The 22,812-nt window shown below is 46.1% G+C and overlaps 1 protein-coding gene across 1 annotated transcript in view; it reads right to left on the bottom strand.

The window, feature by feature from the left end:
- Ush2a (usherin) overlaps positions 1-22,812 on the bottom strand; it is a 696,795-nt gene that overhangs the window by 10,913 nt on the left and 663,070 nt on the right. The window contains exons 64-68 of the mRNA XM_051148119.1: positions 13,166-13,372; positions 10,270-10,508; positions 9,217-9,425; positions 5,030-5,206; positions 2,325-2,408 (exon numbers count right to left, since the gene is read on the bottom strand). Coding sequence (XP_051004076.1) covers positions 2,325-2,408; positions 5,030-5,206; positions 9,217-9,425; positions 10,270-10,508; positions 13,166-13,372 — 916 coding nt within the window. The remainder of the gene's footprint in view (positions 1-2,324; positions 2,409-5,029; positions 5,207-9,216; positions 9,426-10,269; positions 10,509-13,165; positions 13,373-22,812) is intronic.

Below are 22,812 nucleotides of genomic sequence, written 5' to 3'. Positions count from 1 at the left end.
TTGTTATGGTGAAGGAAAACTGAATAACACAATGAGCATTCAGGCTTCTTAGAAAGGAAGGGGGGAGATACCATATTCAAGGAGGACAGGAGTGGGCCACAAGGGAAAGGAGTCGGATAACTGAACAGCTGTGCATCCCTTCTCTGAGAATATCTTAGAGGCTCACGACTAGGTGCAGCCGCCACCTGGGCTGGCCTGAAGCTGAGAGGCATACCCCTGCCACTGAAAGCGCGCGTGCGTGCGTGTTTGTGTGTGTGTGTGTGTCGGGGGGACAGAGGGTAAGCTCATAGCACTGGAAACCAACTGCTCTTTGTGCACCTCCCTGTTTCCAGCAGATCAGTACCAGAGGACAGGGAAGACATGCCAGGGCTGATGTGCACAGGCCTGGAGGGGAGAGGTAGAAGATAAGTCCAGTTTAGTCTAAACCCCAAGATAAGGGTACACCTTTATGAACCCAACCCCTCCTCTGATAGCCTACATGGTTTGAAGTCACCAATGCTCTGGGCCTTCTCACTTCTGGAAGCAAACTAAAGACAAAGCTTCAGCAGGTTGGAAGTCCCTTCACAGTGAGAGCCAGTGTGGGGTGTTTTGAAAACTGAACTCTGGCTGTGCAGGAGAAGGGTTAAGTTCCTGTGTATGTGACACAGGCTGGGGCCCCAGAGACATCCCATCGGCTCAGTGTGTTCTTTGCTCAGGAGTACACAGGGAATGAAGGGCAGGGTGCCTGGGGGGAGCCTCGAAAGCTGAAAGCTCAGCAGTCGAAGATGCTGTCTCTGCTCCTTTCCCGCTTGGAGGCTGCCTTCGGGCAACAGGACAGGGACTCTTTAGAAATTATATCATAAAAATTAAAACTGACTAGAGGTACAAGCTGGGCAGAACGTCTCATCACCCTCAGTCCATAGAGTTCCTCTCCTCTGCTCTGCTCTGCCAAGGGCCTGACTCCAGACACAAGGACCACCCCCCAGCCCAGCTTTCCCACAGTGGGAACCTCCATTTCCTCAAGAGCTGACTGGACGCTACAGCCCTGAGGTAGATGCTGAAAACGCGCTTGTGTCTAGCCTTCCATTTTCCTTTCAGATTGCACTTCTACTTTAAGGGCCCTGCCTTGTTCATTAAATGCCAGGGCCACAGCCAGGGGGTGAAGTTCAGCATTTGGGAGCTAGCTACAAAGAAAACCTACAGCTGGAACTGGAGCCAAATGAGTCGGACTCCAGACTGATATGGAGCATGTGGTGCTGGGTGCCAGTGTCAGAATCACGGGACAGGACTTATGTAAAAGACACAGTCCTCAGTCCCCTCTCACCTGTGTATGTGTCAGGGACCCAAAGATCTGTGTAATTAACAGACTCACAGTGCTGATTCTTATCAACGTGCAAATCAGAGAGACACATGAAGGACATGTCCTGGTCCAGGAGGTGGTCAGAAGACAACATCTGAACAAGTGAGCAAGCATCCACACAGGTTTGTGGAGCCTTCCTGGATAAACCCCTGTGTCCTCCACTATCCACTAAGGGAACTGTGGAAGATTATCCAAGAAGTCTTTTCTGTCTCACAGCTCTGAGTAAAATGACATTAGCTATAGGGGAAGGGTCATGTTACGTCTGAAATATATGGTCTACCCAAGTATGTACAAACGAAATAGCTGGTAATTGAAACTTGAGAGGGGAGTGTGTGTGTGTGTGTGTGTGTGTGTGTGTGTGTGCGTGCATGCATGCATGTGTATGCACAGTGTGCTCTCCTGTCCCCACTTCTCATTTTACCTTGCAAGCACTGGAATTAGAGGCTGTGCCTACCATACCTGCCCCTAAGTGAGTTCTGGGGATTGAGATCCAAGTTCTCATGAATGCATGGTGCATACTTTACTCACCAAGCATCTCCCTAGCCCATAAGCCGATGCAATCTTAGGGATACAGACAGAAATGGCCCCACACCACCATCTGATGCTCTGACCCAGTACATCATTTGTACCATCAGGAATTAAACTGGCCACCTACTGTCTACCATCTTTCCATGGTTCCTGGATTTTCTCTCTGCTACCTTTCTGTATATGAAGTCATAAAATTATTTAAATAAAGTATTTGTTCAGAAAAGAAGTTTAACCAGGTCTCTCTGATGTTTGCCATATTGACAATTTAGTGACTTGGGTTTTGAAAGTAATCCTAACTCCTTGTTTAATATAAGTTTCATAAGGACCTTCCTTCATTCCCTCCCTCCCCTCCCTCCCTCCCTCCCTCTCTCCCTCCCTCCCTCCCTGACATATCAGTTTCTTCCATAATGAAAATAAGTAGCTGCTACAGTAAACACAAAACAAGAAAAACATTTACCAAATCCAGTAGTGACATCATACTGGACCAATGGAGTCTTAACACTTCCAATGTCTGTTGTGCAGGTGACCTGGAAGAAGAAAGCTGGACCAAAGAAAGACCTGGTAAGTCTCAGTTGTTTAACACCAGCTAATGCGGGGGGGGGGGGGGGGTTCATCTTGAAAGATCAATGAAAATAACACTCTAGAGTGAGCTGAGTGTTAACGTTACACACTTGGTGGCCAGTTCTAACTGTGAGGGGTTGTCATGACTGTGGTGACTGATGTGAGAAGACCCAGCCATTTCCATGTCCTGGTTTTGTGTTCCTGGACCTTATGGGAGTAGGGCAAGCTGCTGATTGGGACCCACGCATACATTTGTTCTCTCTGCTCTTGGCTGCGGCTGAAATGGGACCATCTCTTTCAAGTTTCTGCTGCCTTGACTTCCCCTCAGCGATGGAGTGAAACCTGGAATTGAGCTAACAGGATCTCTTTCCCCTTGTCAGGGTACTTTTTGTTTTGTTTGTTTGTTTTACCATAGCAACAGAAGTGAAAGGAGGACAGTTCAGATGCTAGCAGTTCTGCAAAGGCAGACTACACTTCAGCAGTGATTGCTTCCTGGAGCAATGCTGCTGGGGGGGGAGGGGGACCTGGAAGAGGCTTGGCCATGGACTGCCACACCACAGGCTCAAAGCTGTGCCAGCAGGCTCACAGAAGCATTTATGAGCCAAATAAATCTTTTCTCCTTAGAAGGCTGACAGTCTCAGGCACTTGTCATAGCAATGAAAAGCTGACTGACATCTAATATGCACACTTCTAATTAAAAAGCCAATCAGCAAGAGAGCTGCTGGGTAACGACAGCATGTCCACAGGGTGGGGAGAAGCGGCAGGCCTTCCACCTGGAGCGGCCAAGCCGCATGGTCAGAGGAGTCAGGGACCACACACCAGTGGCTCTTGCTCTGCATCTCTCTCCACCTTTTCCTTTAAGACCTTCAGGAGTTCCTCCCTCGACTGGAGAGCTCAGAACTGGAGAATCACATGATCCAAATTCCTGTTTCAATTGCCAGGACCCTGTGCCTCTTACAAGGTCACACAGATGGTCTGAGGCCCACTCAGGTAGAACCCAGATCCGCCAACTGTCAGGCCATCTTCCCTCCATAGCGAGTTGCCTGGGTGACCAGGAGCTATGACAGTGTGTGTGGCTCACTCAGGGTGAAACTTGGTTTCTATAAATGCAATGTGGGAGTCTTCCTTCAGCCTAAATAAACAGGCCTTTCAAGGACCCAAACACTCCTGGGTTGACTTAGTACATAAATCCAATGTACTTTTCAAAAGATTCTGTAGCCACTGGCTCTGCAGCCATACTGGTTACTTGAAAATCTAAGGTGCCTGTGGAAACTTTCTTGGTACAATTGAAAATCAAGACAAAGATATAGAAAATGCAACTGGGGAGGAGGATGGGGTACAGTCCTGGAAGAAAAGAGCGGTCCTTGTAGGACTTAACCCTGTGAGGTTTGGGGAGCTCCTCACTCAGGGGGTTCAGGCTGGAGATGGCTGTCAGATTATCTGGTAACATTTCTGTTACTTTGATAAATACCATGACCAAAAGTAACTTGGGGGAGGGAAGGACTTAGAAACCGTGGCAGAATACTGTTTTCCAGCTTGTTCCCTCTGGCTTGCTGAGCAAGCTGTCAGATATAGGCGAGGCCTCTATGCCTAGGGATGGCAGCACCCACAGGGCACTTGCTCCTACACCGAGACAATCAAGCAACCAAGAAAATGCCTCACAGGGCACTCCGATGAGAGCAATTCTTGCATTGAGGTTCCCTCTTCTCGGGTGACTCTAGTTTGTGCCAAGTTGATAGTGAAAGGTAGCCAGCATACTGTTGACAATGCTGTTTGAAAGCAGGGATCCAGCGAGGAAACCCCTGCAGTTTTCAGTGTGCTCTCCAATTAAGTCTATGCTGCTTGTCCTGTGAACGGGACCTGTCCTCTGGTCTTGTTCCTTCTTGTAGCCATTCAGCTCACCTGGAGACAGCACTGTTCCTGGATGTATCCAGAAACAAAGGAAGGGGCCTCATATTTATTCTGAGCTGTTAGATTTCTACAAACAGTGGCCACATAAACCAAGGAATTTTGATGACAAGCCCCCTCAGGACACCTTTCTGGTATAACATTTCATAAACCTGGGGACCAGTGTAGGCATAAGGTTATTGTGTAATTCAAATGCTGATTTCTGTACCTCCTATATTTGGTTGCAATCCCTGTTCTGAGAATCTCCTGTGTCAATGTTGTATAAACACTGCTCCCCAGTTACCCCCTAATAGGAGAGTAAAGAAGCTTACAGCCAATCACTGAGCAGGGAGGAGAATAGGGCAGGACTTCCTGCCAGACAGGGAAGGAGGAGTTAGAGTAGGAAGTAGGGGATTGATGCACAGGAGACATCAGTAGAAGAGCTGGAGCAGGAAAGCTACAAAGTGCAAGTATCTCTGGGATACACTGGGGAGGAAACCAGATTAGTTTAGGGGGTTAAAAGAATAGACTAATAACTGCTCAGTTCTTATGCCATGAAGCTTATTATTGAATAAATATAAAAGTGTCTCAGTTATTTGTGTGATAGCCAGATTAAGAGAGAAACTGAGGAACAAATATAGTTTTATAAAAAAAAAAAAAAAAAAAAAAAACAGACCAGAGCACCCTATACAAAGAAGGGGGTCAGTTACTAACTTTTGTCCACTGTCCTTGGTATGTAGAGGGTGGTGTCCAGGCCGCTGTACACCTGCTGTCCTCCATCGGTGACCACATACTCCTTTAGCTGGCCGTTCAAGAGGAAAGTGCCACTCCAGTTCACACACACTGTGGATGCATTGCTGTCCACTGAAAACAGGGCTAGGTACTGAGGCACTGTGGGGAGGAAAACACAGCTCCTAGAAATGGGAACTTCCGGGATGGATGCACAGGGTGCTTTTAGGAGACTGTAAACAGTAGTATATGAAATCAGCCAACCAACCAAGCAAAAGAAACAACCCTGGGTGTTGCGAGAAACCCATTAAAAATAACAAACTGGTGTGAGAGGCAAGAAGACAGCCAATGGGAACACGTGTGAAATGCGGTTTCAGCAGCTCTGCGCTGCTGCCAAAAATCAATGGAGAGTGCTGTTTTATAAATAAAACTATTAACACACAATGGGTTTGCTTAGCAACATAACCCGGGGCTCATATTTTGCTGCATTTTCCCCCTTCTAACGGATAAAGTGTCCTTAACACTATTAACTACAGCACATAGCTATTTTTCATATCAAATCAATATTTATTGCTATGGAGCCCCAAGGACTAGATGAAGTTAATATTTTTTTTTTCTTTTGCACCAAACCAAACTGCTCAGATTGTGAATTATGTCCTTTTGGCACCTATTTGTTCTTAAAGCTTTTTCTTGAACCGTTAGTTTGTTTTCTAAGATAGTTAAAAGGCCTCGCAAACAGCAATCCAGGCATCATAAGTCACTGCCCGGACCAATCCATCAATAGTGCAGTGCATTAGTGCATAATCAGGCTTGGCTCTCCTAAGTACTATATCAGCTCTAGAAGCAACCTGGTGCGCGTTTGACAAGCGTGTCCTCTCCTCATTCTTCCGCTCCTTGCTAAAACAAAACAGGAACCCTTGACTGCTGCTCATCTCCCATGTAAGTGTCCTGCTGAGGGATCAAGTGGAGTAATTAACATATCACCTTGCAGGGGGGAAGATGGCCAAGATATTTACAAAGCGCCAAGATCCATGTATACTCCCAGTTGGCTCTTAAGAAAAGAAGGCCCTGAATACATTGGCCACACTAGTCATGTCAGACTTTGTAACAAGGTAGCGATTGGTTTAGACCCTGAAGACACACCTGCACCTTATCTTTCACAGTAGGAAACTTTCAGAGAGAGCCCCAATAGCAACTTGCCACAAAGACCAGTGCCATCCAACCCTCTCAATGCCTGTGTGTTGCCAGCCAGGGCCTGCCTGCCTTGTGTCACAGGCTGATACACAGTTCTATTTTTCTGAGGCTCTCTTCTGCCATATTGGTCAATAAATCACCCTGTATCCTAGCAGGAAAAAAAAATGGAACTTACAACCTTTAAGGAAATAAATGTGTTTTAGGATTTGGGGTCTTTGCTGAGAGAAAGAACAAGAAATCAAAGTAATGGAGACTCAGGTTTGTGTGACTGCGCTAAGGACACAGGAAGTGCTGCTGTGCCTTGGTCCTGGACGTATTTGATCTATTTAACCCTCAAAACACGCCAGCAAAGACTGGGCCCTGGGCCTGGAAAGATTGCTTAGCAATTTAAGAACACTGGCTGCTCTTGTGGAGGACTAGAGCTAAGGGCCCAGCACCTCCGATTCCAAGGAGATCTGATGACCTCTTCTGGTCCCTATGGGTACTGCACTATTCACGCCTTCCCCCCACCCCCCCACCCCCAATACAGACACAGACACATGAATCTTAAGGAAAACGAAGAAGAAGCCATAAGGATCTGAACCCAGACCTACTTCACTCTGAAGCCCACACGGCCTTCTATAATCAGAATACCTTTACTAAATTACTAAGGATGCTCCCTCGTGGTCTGATGAAACTGGCTAATTCTGGTTGTCAGTTAAGGGTTTTGTGCTTAGGCCGGGCTGTGGTGGCGCATGCCTTTAATCCCAGGCCCTGGGAGGCAGAGGCAGGCAGATCCCTGCCTGGTCTGCAAAGTGAGTCTAGAACAGTCAAGGCTACACAGAGAAACCCTGTCTCGAAAAACAAAACAGAACAAAAGTTTTGTGCTTGTCATTCAAATTAGCCATTATTAGACTTAAACCCTATAAAGTTAATTACACGTCTTATTACTTATTTCACTTCACTGTTATCCATCCTGTAGTAGGATGACAGGTGACATAGTGACCATGCTCCTCCCGTCACTTCTCATTGGGTGTTGAGTGCTGCCGTGGTGTCACGTGGCATCCTCAGGTGGTAGTGGGGGCACAGACACAGCGGGAGTGGCCAAGCACATTTATCTCTTGGCAGGACTGGCTGCGGACCATCTGTACTGTTCTGCTATTCCTCTGAAGGGCAGTCCAGGCAGAGGAGGCAGAGTCTGCCCTCAAGCTCTTTGGTGAGCATGAAGGTGCTCACACGGCTACACAGCTACCCACTCTACTTCAGATTATGTCCTGGTTTGCACTCTTTGCTCCAGTGTACTTAGTGAGTACTGAGAGACCCACATTTGATCAGTTTCCTGTATGTTTTCATATCAGTGGATGTAGGATTGACTTGAAGAGGCCCTTCTCCTTCGTGTTGGACTACTATTTAGTTATTGTGAAAGAATGACAGGAAGGAAAGTGTGCAGTGGGGGAAGGTGGGGCCTTTGTTTACTTCGTTGCTTTGCACAAGAGTGAATACCTGAGCTTCAGGACTAAAAAACATTGTAATTCCCAGCCCTCATCTGGGTGCTCCTTGGCTTTCTGGTCAATACTGACAGTGAACAGGCATACTCAGCATTGCTGTGTCAAGGGCGTATCATAAAGGGAAATTAGACAGGAGAATTGAGAGTCTTTATAGCGTGCTTTGATACATGGGCAACAGGAACCCAAATGTCTGTAGTAAATGAGAGATGATATTTTGGAGGAGCCTAAGGCATCTTGCCTAGGATGAGAGCTGAGAAGGTGAAGGTCAGAGAAGAACAAGATTTAAGAATGGCTTGGGTAGGAGGCGACCTTTGCCACAGCACAGATCTTGAAATTGCTGAAGGTTTTTAAGTAACAAAGTGTTTAGATCACAGAAATACAAATCAAATAATGTCAAAAAAAAAAGTATGAAAAGTTTTAGTTATACTCTGATTTCACAATAAAAACTGCATAAAAGAAAGCAACAGAGTTTATCATATCAGCTATTGACAGCTGATCTCTCTAAGTGCTGGGATTACAGAGAGGACTAGATTCCTGTTTATGTGACCATGCGGGTACACAGACCTCTCCCACGCAGGAGTTCTGCGTCCATCTTGGCGCTGTGTTCTTGATTTATTGGAACCTCTGTATTTTCATTTCTTACTCTGAAACACAGATTGTTTCTGCTTCTGATAACTATTTTATCCCTACTATTTTTCCTAATTCTCATTTGTGTGTGCATGTGTGAAGAACTGTGTGTGTGTGTGTGTGTGTGTGTGTGCGTGCGCGCACACGAGCGATCACGTAGAGACATCAGAGGTCAACTTTAGTAGTCTTTCTCAGATTCTGTTTCCCTGTTCTTGTGAGACAAAAACCTTGAGTGGCTTGGCACTCAGCAAGCAGGCTTGGCAGGTGTCAGTCAACCTCGGAAACCACCCATCTCCTCCTCAGTGCTCAGAATAAGAGCATGCGGCTCTGCGTCCAGGCCTTTTCCATGTTGGTTCTGGGGACCCGTCTGAGATCCCCGTGCTTTCTGTGATGAGCTCCATTGACTGAGCTATCTCCCCAACCCTAAGTTTTTAAAAAACAATATGGCACAGAAGTTTTAAATAAAAAAACCAATTAATTGGCTAACAGTTCACATGTGTCCATTTCTGCACTGAAGCTCTCCTTGGCCCTTGGCGACATGCTGTGTCTCACTGATTTGGGGGAGTGTATAGACAGAAGAAGGAAAGCAAGGCATCTTTGAGAAGTGGGCTTAGCCTGGCATGGTGACACATGCCTGTAATCTCAGCACTTGGGAGATGGAGGCAGGAAAATTGCTGCAAGCCTGAAGCCAGCCCAGCCTACATGGTGAGTTCCAGGCTCACCTGGGCCATTATATACTCTCACATGCCATGGGAATTTCTCCTAGTCACTGTTTATATGATGCCTCAGTGGTAGCCTATGCAGCTAAACATGGACATCCATGTCACACAGCATCTCTGGTGCCAGGGTAACCCACATACTCACTTTCCTTCTCGGTGCTGAAGCTGGTCCACCCGGAAGCCGTGCTGCCCGCCTCATTGTGGGCCACCACTTGTACCCCGTAGGCAGTATAAGGCCGCAGCCCCACCAGGCTGGCTCTGTGCCCAGGACCCCAGTACTTCCTCTCTGTGTGGCTGGGAGTGCAGGGCGGGGCTGAATCAGGAGGGCAAGGCCAATGCAGCTGCAGTTCATAGCTGGTACAGGGGAGTGGGTGGGGAGGGGGGAGGGGCGGGTGGAGAAAGAAGGTAAGCAGTGGAATTGTTTACTTTTCAAAGTTGACTGGATTTGGGGAGGAAGACATTTTTGCAAACTCTTTAAAAACTACATTTCCAGGAAACTGCCTTCAGAGACCCTAAGTTGATACCACAGAGAATGAGAAGTGAAGCTATGTCGGAAAAAGAGGTGAGTTTCCTCAGTATACACACGCGGATAGCCACCCAGAAGGCAGTCTATGTGTGGGTGTGTGCACATGCAGGTGTGGGCACATCTGTGTGTAGACCAGAAGACAACCATGGGGACTGTCCACTGTTTTGTTTTGTTTTTTAATTAAGATTTATTTTTCACATGTATAGGTGTGATGACTGCATGTATGCTCATCCACCATATGGATGCAGTGCCAGCAGAGGCCAGAAGAGGGCGGAAGAAAAATCCCCTTCCAGATTATTCTGAATGAAGACTTTTTTTGTTCTTTGAGAAAGCAGCACTTCCTGACATTTTAACTTAGGCCGGGGAAATTCCCAGCTAACCACAGAGATCTCTTTTGCTCTAGCTAAGGCAGCGTGCATTGTTCCAAAGAACCGCAAGGGCGGTGTCTCCTCTTAGTGAACGCACACACAATGAGTTGTTTCTCTTGTTTCAGGATGCATTTGTTCCTTGTTCTCTCAGTTGGTTCATGGATTAAACACTTCTAAAGTATCAAAGCTGCTGAAATGAATGTTTTCTTTCCTCTGTATGCATCTATTTGGTAACCCCTTGGGACAGCAGGGCCCCTGTGCCCTGTCTCCTTTTGGTTTATTCATCTGTTCCACTGAGAACTACCTGTGAATGACACCATTAGGGAGCAGAGGCGGGGCCCACAGGAAGGAGGCTGTCCTTGAGCCCAGTGTCTGGACCTGTGGTGGATCCAGTCCTGAAGGTGGGGCAGGATGGGTCCTCAGCTCGGCTGTTGGCCCTCTGCTGCAGCAGTTGGAACAGGTGCAGACCTCAACCCCAACGGCGTATGTGGTGAAGGGTCTCAGGTCATGAAGGGTCTGTTGGGTGGCCATGCCTTCAGACAGCTGCAGGGGAGAGGACCAGATGGACACGTGTCAGAGATAGTATGCCTCCTGATATGACTGGAGCCCCAAGCTAGGCCCTCTGGGAGATGCAGTGAGACACTCAGCAGAATGCTTGGAGTGATCAATCCAGGTGGAGGGGTGTCTACAACAGGTAACAGGAAAGAGGTGGCAAGGTAGGATATCATCCCTTACCTAACCATAGGAATGTTCTAGAAAGTGGAACCAAACACACAAAATAGGGGTTGGATTCAATGATTTTCAAATGGACTACTTTGTAACAAAGTACAATCTGTATTCAAATTGTCTTTTTACCACTAAATTTCACATCCTACTACAATTACTTGCATGGAACTTATTTACCCAAAATGCCCTGGGACCCATATCACAGGGGAGTGCAAATGTTTAATATTTATAAGCCCTCTTTCTCTCAGGATGCTGGCTTTGCAAAGCCACTTACTTGTCTTTGTGGGACTAGAAACTTCTGATTTGTTTGGAGCAAACTTTTGACCTCATTTGGAAAAGAAGCGCTTAGAAGCTAGAAATTAATTTCCACATTGACATAAGTAACATAATTAAGGAGCTACCTGCTATTTTTTAAGATGCATACAATGCACTCCAAATAGAAATTATTTGGGTTTATTAATATTATCATTTTATAAGCATAGATAATCAAGGGCTGATTGTATTTACATCATCTATATTTATTGGATACGAAACCCTGTAGAAAATATGCTAATATTCCTTTAGCATTCACTAGGAGTCTTGCCTACATATGGGTCTTCTCTGGAAATTGTGTTCCTACACCGGGCATGCGGGCCTCAGAGGATTTCTTCACACTTGCCCAAATCATTCCCTAAATTGCTCTAAATAATTCATAATGTAATACTGGGATCTGCACAATCTCTCTATAAGCTTATGTGAATAGAGTATTACAATCTCCACTTATTCATGAACCACCAGGGAGAGAGGGGAAGTCACACCACAGAGGCAAGAGACCAGAGACTAGGTGGCTTTTAGTGTCAACACTTACATAATGCAGGCACTGGCTTGGCAGTGGGCTCTTAGCTATAAGGAACATTAAGTACTAGTCTGTTCTGCCAAATACTGAAAAACTTTTGTTTATGACAAGAAGTTAAAATATTTTTATCTTCCTCACCTTGTAAAACCTTATGCAAATGTTTTAATGCCCCACACAGAAAACCTTTCATTCACTACCCCCCATTCTCTGAATTTAGGTGGTTTAAGCACCATAGTCCCCGTCTAGTTTCTCTTCATTTCATTTAAAACTAGCCAATCTCAAAAGATTGTTAGGTGAGATCCCAGCCAACGGGAAGAAGACAGCCACCCCACCCCCCAACCTTAGCATAAATACCAACTGCCTGCCAGTGTGCTTGTTAGCTGCGCTTAGGTCTTTTTTTACTTTATTTATTTATTTATTTATTTTGGCACATACATTTATATTATTATTCATAAGCAGAAAAATTACATACAGCAAGAAGAACCATGAAACAATCAGGGATCATATGAATATTACATTCAAGGTGTTTTGGCTAATTGCATTTGGCATCCTTGTAGAAAACATCTTTCCTATCTTGGTGAGTCTAAAATTCTGAATAAGAATCAATATCTATCCTCTCTCATCTCTGCCAACTCAGTATCTCTAGCTATACCTAAAAATATCTTAACCCATAAACAGTTTAGGTTAATTGTAGGACTAAGCTATCAGGACTTCAACCCTATCAGAGGCGTGAAGTCCTAGCTAGAGCAACAAGACAACTAAAGATCAAGGGGATACAAACAGGAAAGGAAGAAGTCAAACTATCAATATTTGCAGGTGACATGATAGTATACATACGTGACCCTAAAAATTCTACCAAGGAACTCCTGCAGCTGATAAACATCTTCAGCAAAGTGGCTGGATACAAACTAAACTAAAAATAGTCAGTAGCCCTGCTGTACACAAAAGACAAATGGGCTGAGAAGGAAATTAGGGAAACCACACCTTTCACAATGGGCTTGGGTCTTGGTGCCCTTTTAACAAAAACAATCACCCTGCCAAGTCACTTTTGCCTTACCAGTACGTTCTGCTTTGCAACACTAGTGATGTCTTTGTTTCTAGCACGGCCTCCCTCTCAGCAACAGGTTACAACTCAGTTCTATCCCCCCATAGTCAGTTCTAGCTCCTGACTTCCCACAAAGGTGTTGAGAGCAGCACCTGTTCCTGGCTCTGCCTCTTCTGAGAAGATAGAGCTCTCTTGAGCTCTCTTGTACTGGAATTTCTTTTCGTTAGACATCTGTGTGCATCAAAATTGGGTGCTTCATCTTTTCTTTTTTATATTAACATTCACATCATTAACTTCACCATGCATACGCGCTACCAGTGTTCGAGTACCTGGCCTTTTTCTAAACCGAATCAAAATTGACTATGTGTAAAGTCTGTGGTTCCTTACATGTCCGGAATCTTCAGTACCATCCCTGCACTTACCCCACTTTAGATGTTTTCTGTTTTCTGTAGGCTCAGTCTCTCAGAAGGACCTTCTGTTTGTCAGAGGGCAAGTGAGAGCAGACACACAGCAAACGATGAAGGAGGACAAAGAACCGGAGGACCTTTTAGGAAGAGCTAAGCTGTGTGTTAGCTCTTAGAGCTGTGTGCTCACCGTCGTGTGAGTTCCACCGGAGTTGGAGAAGATCCTGTAGAGGCTGATGTTCCCATTGGGCCTCGCAGGTGCGCTGATGTTGACCACTGCTTGGGTGGAGGAGACACTGTGGAATGTGGGCGCTTTGAGACCCTCTGGTGGGGCAGGTCCAGTTCTACACCGTGTCCAGTTACTTGGGGCTTTTCCTGCAGAGTTCACTGCCCATACCTCAAAAGAGAATCAACAAGACCAATCAAAACCAGGGTACCTTCTCACTGGGGATGAATATCAGGCGTGGGCTTAGTGGCCACACCTTAGTCCCACCGCCGTGGAGTTGGGGCAGGCCAATCTCTGTGAGTTCCACACCAGCCAGGGCTGAGGAGTAAGACCATGGCTCAATGAAAAGTAAAACTAGATAAGTAAATCAGCCAACAGAATGGACAGTGGAATAGGATGAACTTTGGTCTTGCAAGTTTGTAATGACAAAGAATCATAAAACAAGAGGGAGCGCCATAGGGGTCTGTAACTCCTCAGGTAGGCGCAGCTGGCTGAAATGCTCCACTCTGCCTCTGTGGGGCAACGGAGAGGTATTTTGTTATTTTTGTTTTTGCCATTTCCTTCAGACTGGATGGATTCCTAGACTCCGTGAAACTCAGCAATTCTTAAACACCATCTCCATTAAATCTGCATGAAAATCAAATTTCCTTTCATCAAGGAGGGGATAAACATATGGGGAAATGCGTAATCTTATTTATCAAGAACCATTTGTATAATTAAACTCGAATATCCTAAAAGGTCGCCTTGGGTCGCCATTTGCATGAGTAAGTAATTTGTAGAATGTCAGGTACAATAGACCCAGTGGATGGATGTGCAAGCACATAGGGTTAAATTAGGCCCAAGAGCAGCCGACCACACAGTGATCAATCAGAGTGAATGATGGGAAAGGCAACCCAAGAAGACGGTGTCTCCAGAGGTGTGCCTCAGCAGAGCAGAGCTCACAGGGGTGTCTCCAGAGGTGTGCCTCGCAGAGCTCGCAGGGGTGTCTCCAGAGATGTGCCCTGCTAAGCTCGCAGGGGTGTCTCCAGAGGTGTGCCTCGCTGAGCTTGCAGGGGTGTCTCCAGAGGTGTGCCTCGCAGAGCTCACAGGGGTGTCTCCAGAGGTGTGCCTCGCAGAGCTCGCAGGGGTGTCTCCAGAGATGTGCCCTGCTAAGCTCGCAGGGGTGTCTCCAGAGGTGTGCCTTGCTAAGCTCACAGGGACAACTCTAACTTTGTTTTTTTTCTTGTTGGTTGTCTTTTATTCTGTTTATTAAAGAAATCAATTGTCATGGCCTATGGTGGACAAGTGAGAAGAGTTTGCTTGAGTTTGTGTGTACAGTACTGGGAGGCATGGAGGATGTTTAAAAAGCTGTGTAGGGGAAAAAAAAAACATCCTAAGTTTCGTCTTGGTTTGTTCTTACGTGGGTACACCTTCCAGAAAAGCAACACCTCTGGCCAAGTCCTGTCAGTGTTTATGTTCCTTGGGGGTAGATGCTTTGTGAAAGCAAACTTCTGTGGCTGAGCTGCTGTCAAAGGTAACCCCTTGCCGAGAGGATCACCAGCAGCCCTCTCTTCAAAAGGGGGAAACTAGCCCACTTCCCAGTGAAGCCAGCTCTTGAAAGAGTGCGCTCTCTGTTTTCCTGATTTGCATAGAATCGCTCACATTTGTACACTTGCCTTCTTTCAAAGCACTGTGAAATATTTTATTTTGTGTGTATGTGTGTGTATGCGTACTGTGTATGGGTCTGTGGGTGAGGGCTAAGATTATGCTCTCTCTGGTAGACTGAGCTTTGGATGCTGCAGGTTGCCATTATGTGTAAATAAGACAGCCAGGGTCTGAAAGTCCAGATTAGGTCAGGTAGGTCCCTTAACTTGTGAGGGTGGAAGACATATTGAGTCAACTGTCTCAACTGAGCAGGTTCCTTGTGCTGGGCTGGGACTATCTCCATTATAGCGGATGCTTCTGCAAGCTAGTGTCCAGGTCAGAATATCACCCAAGCTGCTTCTGTCCCCTCTTAAAAGGCCAAGGTCAGTCTTACAGTGGGGTAGAATGCTAGGCTATTGATGAGGAGATCATATGTCAAGCAGAGGGGTTGGGGGTTGGGGTTGATGTGGGGTTTGGGGTGGGGGTTGGGGTGGGGGTGGGGGCTGGCTCAGTGAGCTGGAGTCCAACCCGTTAACTGCAAACCTTCCAGGGAAGGGACAGAGAGACCTTTCACAGCAGATGGGTGACAAGATTTGAAAAGAATATTCTAGGAAAGACGTAAACGTGGAGTACCAAGGCCAATATCAGATTTCCTGGCAGAAACAGGCTCTTGGCAATTTAGTCAGGGTCACAAGAAGGAAGCCTGTGGAAGGAGACTGGGTAGCAGACAAATCCAGCAAATTACTGATTGCCCATAGAGACAACTTCCGTGCAGGTGGGAGGCTGGAGGGGGGGAAGGGGAGAGGTGCAGTGATAGGAGGTCAGCTAAGGGAGCACAGGGCTGCAAGCCTTCACGCCTCTCTCTCTCTCTCTCTCTCTCTCTCTCTCTCTCTCTCTCTCTGTCTCTCTCTGTCTCTCTCTCCTTGTCTCTCTCTGTCTCTGTCTCTGTCTCTCTTTCTCTCTCTCCCTCTCTCCCCACCCGTCTCTTAATATTAAAGCTTAAAGTAAGAACACAACTGGGTTTGATTATGGAATTTTCATAATATATGTTATTATTTTTGTTTTTATCTGTGCTTTTCCACCCACTGTCCTTCCCTGTCCTCCTGTCTTCCTGCTGGGCCCCTGTCTTCCTGTAAACAGTTCACTTTAGCTTCCGTCTCACATGTACTCCACACCCTCTTATTCTTCCTCCTCTTTTTCTTTAGGATCGCTTCTTCACCAATTATGGTCTTCATCTAACATGTTATTTTAAAAATATTATTATTATTATGTTATTTAAAGAATAATAATGTGGAATGATAAGTGGCTCATCTTCCGTGCAGATGCAGCACGGGGTTTTAATGCTGCTGTTTTCTCAGTGCTCATCTTCATGCCTTTCTGTGCGACAGGCTCTGACCAGGAGTCTTATTTTTCAAGATGTGGTATAATCTAGTAACTTTATTATTCTTACTTGTTTGTCTGTTAGTCAGTGTGTAGAATTTGTGCTCAAGAGTGTAGCTTCCCAAAGATGCCACGAGAGGGCGCCAACTCCCCTAGAGCTGGAGCTGGAGGTGGTCAAGAGCGGCCCCGTGTGGGCGCTGGGAAACAAACACAGGCTGTCTTTCCAGTTCTCTGTTCATTATAATTGAAAACCAATGAGCCTCGATGCATAGGTTTTGGTGTGTTTGGGAATATTATCTTCTAAATATAGACAATATAGAATTCCCGTCCTGGCAGGCAATGTTTGTAGGAGCAAGTCTTCTCTCTCATCTTTGACAAGAGACCTTCATAACACATTGCTCCTTTCCTCTAGACTTCCCTTTTAGTATTCAATCAATTTGAGATCAAAATAGCATTCATATAAATCAGCATGCTTATGCAAAGCAGGGCCAGCCTATTTACATGAGCTACAGTGAAAATGAAAATGGTTACAGTGAAATCTGATGGACACTGAAGCATGGCGGGTCTCAGGCAGGAAAGGTGCCTATGCGTGTTATACAAAGTACCAGAAGGAAAGACAGAGACTCTGGGTGACATCTTTTCTCAGTCTCTGCGCTGTGCCCTGTTTCCTCTTCCATGCCCACTCCCTGTTAAAAAAAAAGTCTATTATCAAAAATTCACTATCATTTTTATCTTTTCTCAGATAAGCGAGGCATGGACTAAAGTATAATTCCAGGCTCATACTTAAAATATTAACACAGACTGTGTTGACAATTTCTTTTTACAAACAGTTACTGGTTTGGGTAACATTTGACAAGGTGGCACTAGGGCTTGGATTGTAAATGTCTACCGAAAGTTCACATGTTGAAGGCTTGGCCCCAAAGTACCCATTTTCATAAGTGACAGCCTTGGGGAGTGATTGGATTGGCCCTCTTAAGGATTTGGAACTCAGTCAGATATTGGGAAGTTTTGGAGGCAAGACCTATTCAGAAGATGGTGGGCATTGAGGGGGGGTGTCATTGAAGGGTATGTTTTGTCCTGGCCCCTTGTTACTTCCTCTTTCTTGGCTGCCATGAGGTGAGCAGCTTGCTCCACTGTGTCCAGAAGCAATGGAGCTCAGTAGCCATGGCCATCAAACTCTGAAGTAGCCAAAGAAAATAATTCCCTCTGTAAGTTATGACAATCCTGAGAATTGCTGGAGAAAAACCAGTTCTGTAATTTTGAACTAAATTTGAAATAAGCTCTAATTAAATACTGACCAGGATAGGCTTTGGTCAGGACCACTGACCAGCTGAGTGGCCCTGAGACACACATTACAGGGGCTTTTAAGTACAAACCCATATGGCCACCATATTTTCCAAGAACTACAATTCCCAGCATCCCAGGAAGTTTCCTGCTCCTTGGGCAGATGGGGCTTACAGGTTAACTTCTGGTCTTACAGTTAGCTCAAGTGTCTGTGCCACTGCCATGAAGCTGATTAACACAGATAAGAAACAACACGAAGGAAGACTGTGGATGGCAAATTCTGAGCAGTGTAGTAGTTTGTCTGTTGCTTCTGGTGCTAGGAGATGAATACAGGGCCCCACACATGCTAGGCGGGCGTCTACCACAGAACTGCATCTGGCCTTTTAGTTTTAAGGGGTCAATATAAAAACCAGAAAATCAAGTGTCTTCTGAACAGATATTGAGTTTCCCACTATGACTTCTGTGATGAAGAGGAGGAAAAGGGGCTGTGTACACTCAGGGCGTCCCATAAACATACTGGTTCTTTCTGAGTAAACAAATCTATGATGGTTAAAGTTTCCTCTGAAAGACTCATTAGTTAGGTTCGAAAACACTTTATATGTGTGCATGTAGTTAAAACAGAACACTGCACATTGCAATTCAGAACATCCCAGTAGGGGAACTATTCAAAAGGTGAGCAAGTCAGTATGGATCAAGTTGGGAGGTGTTACAGTGTAAGACATAGAAAAATACAAATACTTTTTAATAAACATAAAATAACTGAAATGTTTACGCGTAGCACTTTAATAATGTCAGTTTGACTTGCCACCTAGATACTCTCTCTCTCTCTCTCTCTCTCTCTCTCTCTCTCTCTCTCTCTCTCTCCTGTTTTCAGTGCCATGTGTATTTAAGTATTTAATCTAACTACAGATGGCCATCAACTTTCTGCTTGTTGTCCATTAAAAATACGAAGCTGATCTTTAATTTACTCTTTTCCCTCAAAGACTAATTACTGTATTTTGCCTTAAATAATTTTAATTACACGAAGTGTGAACACCTGCCACTAAGCCGCCATACCCGCACAGCTGTGAAAATAGTAAGTACTCTTTGAAAACAAAAATTGTCTCTCAGGGGAGTAAGGGAGGAGGGGCTGCTGGACCAGGGTCTTCTGTGTCCTTTTTGGTCCTTGTGCCAGCATTTCTGGGGAGTGGACCTCAGAACATGAGCTTTCAGCGTTCCTCTGGCTGATTCTTACACCCAGTATTCTTTGCAAAATACTATAGAGCGAAGAACAGAGCTACAGATGCAATCTTCTTCCAACTTCTTTTCATGAATGTCTGTTTAGCGTAAGTTTTAGCATTAGTGCCACCCCTGATCTTTGAAACATATGTGAATGTGTGTGTTTGTGTTTGTGTGTGTGCATGTGTACGTACACACGCCCAGATAACATCGTATGTCTTTGCCAACTCCTTTCCACCTTATTGTTTTTGAGATGAGGCTCCTCACATGGAGCTTGACTGGTCAGCGAGCCCCAGGGATCCTGTCTCAATAGCACTAGGATTACAAGTAGGTGTCACTAAACTGGCTGCTTTTTAAAGTTACTTTTTATTTTTGTCCTAGTCTCTAGGGGATTGAACTCAGGACCTCGTGCTCACATGGCATGCACTTTACGAACTTCTGTGACATTCTATCACATGTGTCCTTGTGGAATATCTGACTAAAAACATTCCTCATGGAATGTTTGACTCAACAGCATTTCAGTAATTCCGAGGACAAGTTTCTTTTGTGCAGCAGTAAGGAAGAGAACTTATTGTTTATACTACCAGAGAATGTAAATACAGTATTAACAATTCACGTCAGAAATTAAAAAAAAAAAGAACATGAGCAGCCATGCCAGTCATTAATCAGTAGAGTGAATAGGTTGCATGTTAACAGGCAAACAATTAAATTATTTGTTTCCCAGGGGCATGGAATGTGATTGTTATCACACTCCCACGAGGGAGACAAATAGATATTAAGAGGGTCTTTCCAATACCTGTATTGGCTTGGGCCAACAGCTAATTCAATAGATTCGATCCCAACCCGAGCTTCTTACACGGCTCCTGATTTATGGCTTTGGCGCTCTTTAGTCATCAGTCAGCGCAGTTTGCTGCCCGGCACTCATAAATTATGCCTCATAAATAAAAAGATACAATCAAGGAAATCCTATCGGTCCCTCTACAGTCCTGGAGTGGGTTCCCTTGGCATTCACGCTAATGCCTTCTTAAGGGGTGGCTTGCCATGGGTTTGGAATATGTTTGAATAGCAACACGCCAGAATGGGCTTTGCCAGAACTGTGGGTAGAGAGGCTCATGGCTGAAGGGAGAAAGCAATAAATCTGCAGTTACATGACTACAGAATCATTTTACTTTGTGAGCAACCTACTGGCTCCAGCCAGGCAGGGTTACTTGTTGAAGGGCTTTGTGAAGCTGCCTGCTTTGTCATCTACCTGTCTGACTCTCTTTCATCATCAAATGGGCTTTGCTCAGTGCCTGTGCTGGATACCTTGCTGGATCTCTGAGCATCTCTCTTGTACAGAGATCCTGTATTCCTAGTTCCTTTTATACAAAACACTCGGATCAGGCAAGAAGGAACATGCTTGTGGCTGAATCCTGGGACCCAGGGGAAGAAGGTGATGGGAGGACACTGCATTGCTTTCTACTGGGACTTTGAAAATTCAGAGTTATGAAGTGACTAAGAAAGTTAAGAGACATCTCCCTGCTTAGAAATGGCTGTCATCCGTGCCTGCTGCTGCACTGCCTGAGACTGCTTGGTTGAGGTGACCACGAGGCTATTGTAAACTATGAGGTGGGAGAATGGGTTAAACATATTGCAAACATGGAATGAACCTTAATCTGTGCTCATGAGAATGAAGGTTTGCCCTTTACATCACGCTAAGCTTTGTACTGTTTACATCTGTCCCACTTTGGAGGAAACAGGAACCTGATGTCATTCAGCCCTCAGAGGGACTAACCAGAGTCCTCTAGTCAGCTTGTTACAGTGCTAGCTGGTGTGTCTGACCCATGGGCTCCCTGTTCCCCAAGAATGAAATGGACCCAACACAAAACTGTAAATTTACTGATTAAGGCATATCTGTGTGTCAGCTGCTGAGTTCCAACCCAGCATACAATAGTAACCAAGGCTGCAGCAAACATCCCAGTTAATCCACAAGAGCAGAAACAAACAGGTAATGACTCAGGCTAGGAAGGAACTGACAGTACAGGGTACATATGTGCATAGGTGGATACACATATGTGGGTGTGCATTCATACAGCGTAGAGGAAAGACGTCAGTCTGTCCAGAAGGGCTGACCAGGAGTGATATTCAAGCTGGATGCAGTAAGCAGATGCCATGTGAAGACTTGGAGGATCAGATCTTAAAGGAAGAGATTGTGCAAAGACCCCCCTGTGATGAGTAAGGGCAGGAGGCCAGGAAGATAAAGGCAGGATGAGATACTAGTGAGCCACTCCTCACAGAAGTGGAGGCTGCCTTCCCAGGAGCTCAGGGGTACCTCCCTTACTCACTCTTTACAAGGTTCAGGATACTGAATGCTTTCTGTGCATCTAATGTTACATTTTAACTTTTTGTGTAGATGTCAATGTACTAGCCTTTAATGTCCCTCTCCTCAATATCCTTATGGAAGTCAGGTTTTTAACCCCATTTTCTAGTTGCCCTCATTTGCTTTTCTGTTGTTATGACGAATCACTGACCAAAAGCAACTTGGGAGGAAAGAGGTTGTGGCAGTTTGAGTGGGAAGGGCGCCCATAGACTCACACATTTATATCCTTGCTCCCTAGTTGGTGGAACTGTTTGGGAAAGATTAGGAGGTGTGTTCTTGTTGGAGGAGTGCCAGTGCTCCTGTGCAGTGCCTGCCTGCCCCCACACTCCCTACTGCTCCTGTGCAGTGCCTGCCTGCCCCAACACTCCCTACTGCTCCTGTGCCATGCCTGCCTGCCCCCACACTCCCTACTGCTCCTGTGCAGTGCCTGCCTGCCCCCACACTCCCTACTGCTCCTGTGCCATGCCTGCCTGCCCCCACACTCCCTACTGCTCCTGTGCCATGCCTGCCTGCCCCCACACTCCCTACTGCTCCTGTGCAGTGCCTGCCTGCCCCCACACTCCCTACTGCTCCTGTGCCATGCCTGCCTGCCCCCACACTCCCTATTGCTCCTGTGCAGTGCCTGCCTGCCCCCACACTCCCTACTGCTCCTGTGCAGTGCCTGCCCCCACACTCCCTACTGCTCCTGTGCAGTGCCTGCCCCCATACTCCCTACTGCTCCTGTGCAGTGCCTGCCTGCCCCCACACTCCCTACTGCTCCTGTGCCATGCCTGCCTGCCCCCCCACACACCCTACTGCTCCTGTGCAGTGCCTGCCCCCACACTCCCTACTGCTCCTGTGCAGTGCCTGCCCCCACACTCCCTACTGCTCCTGTTCAGTGCCTGCCTGCCTCCCACACTCCCTACTGCTCCTGTGCAGTGCCTGCCTGCCCCGCAAACTCCCTGTCATGTTGGTTATGAACTCTAACCCTCTGAAACTGTGATATCTAATTGAAATGCTTTCCTTTGTAAGTTGCCTTGTCATGGTATTTGGTCACAGAAGTAGAACAGCAACTAAAACAGGATTTGTTTCGCTTGTCCCTTCATATCATAGTTCATTACTGAGTGAAGCAAAGGCAGGAACCTGGAGGCAGGAACTAAAGGAGAGATCATGGAGAAATGCTGTTTCCTGGCTTGCTCTCCATAGGTTGCTCACCCATCTTATACAAAACCACAAGCTCAGGGATAATATTGCCTAATGTGAGCTGCGCCCTTCACATCCCCCATTAATCACGAAAATGTCCCATAGACTTCCCTGCAGGGCAGTCTGACAGAGGCATTTTCTCAGTTAAGATTCCCTTTCCTTTCCCAAATTACTACTGCGTGAATCAAATTGACAAAACTAGTCAGCACAGCAGACAAAAACAACAGCAGCAGCAGCAACAACAACAGGCTCAGTGAGCACAGATCACTTGCGTTAGATAGAGAACCAGTAAAGTTTACAACCAGGTTGCAGAAGCTTCTGTGCTTCTCACAGGGATGGTGTGGTGGGGCTGTGCTCCAGCAGGACAGTCCATAGAAGTGGGGCCAGAAGGTTACTGTCAGGATCTGAATTGTTCCTCTCCCTGTTTCATCTGGGCCATTGACTGAGTCACGTAGGTTCCTGACAACGCAAAACAAGAAGCAGTGCCGCCCTACAGGACTACTTCAAGATCTTAGGAAGCTATAGTTGTCAACTTGACACAGCCCACTCATCTGACAGGGAAGCC

This window comes from Acomys russatus, chromosome 6 (genome assembly GCF_903995435.1).
Source record: "Acomys russatus chromosome 6, mAcoRus1.1, whole genome shotgun sequence".
NCBI classification, from domain to species: Eukaryota; Metazoa; Chordata; class Mammalia; order Rodentia; family Muridae; genus Acomys; species Acomys russatus.
This window is presented reverse-complemented; position numbering and strand designations above follow the sequence as displayed.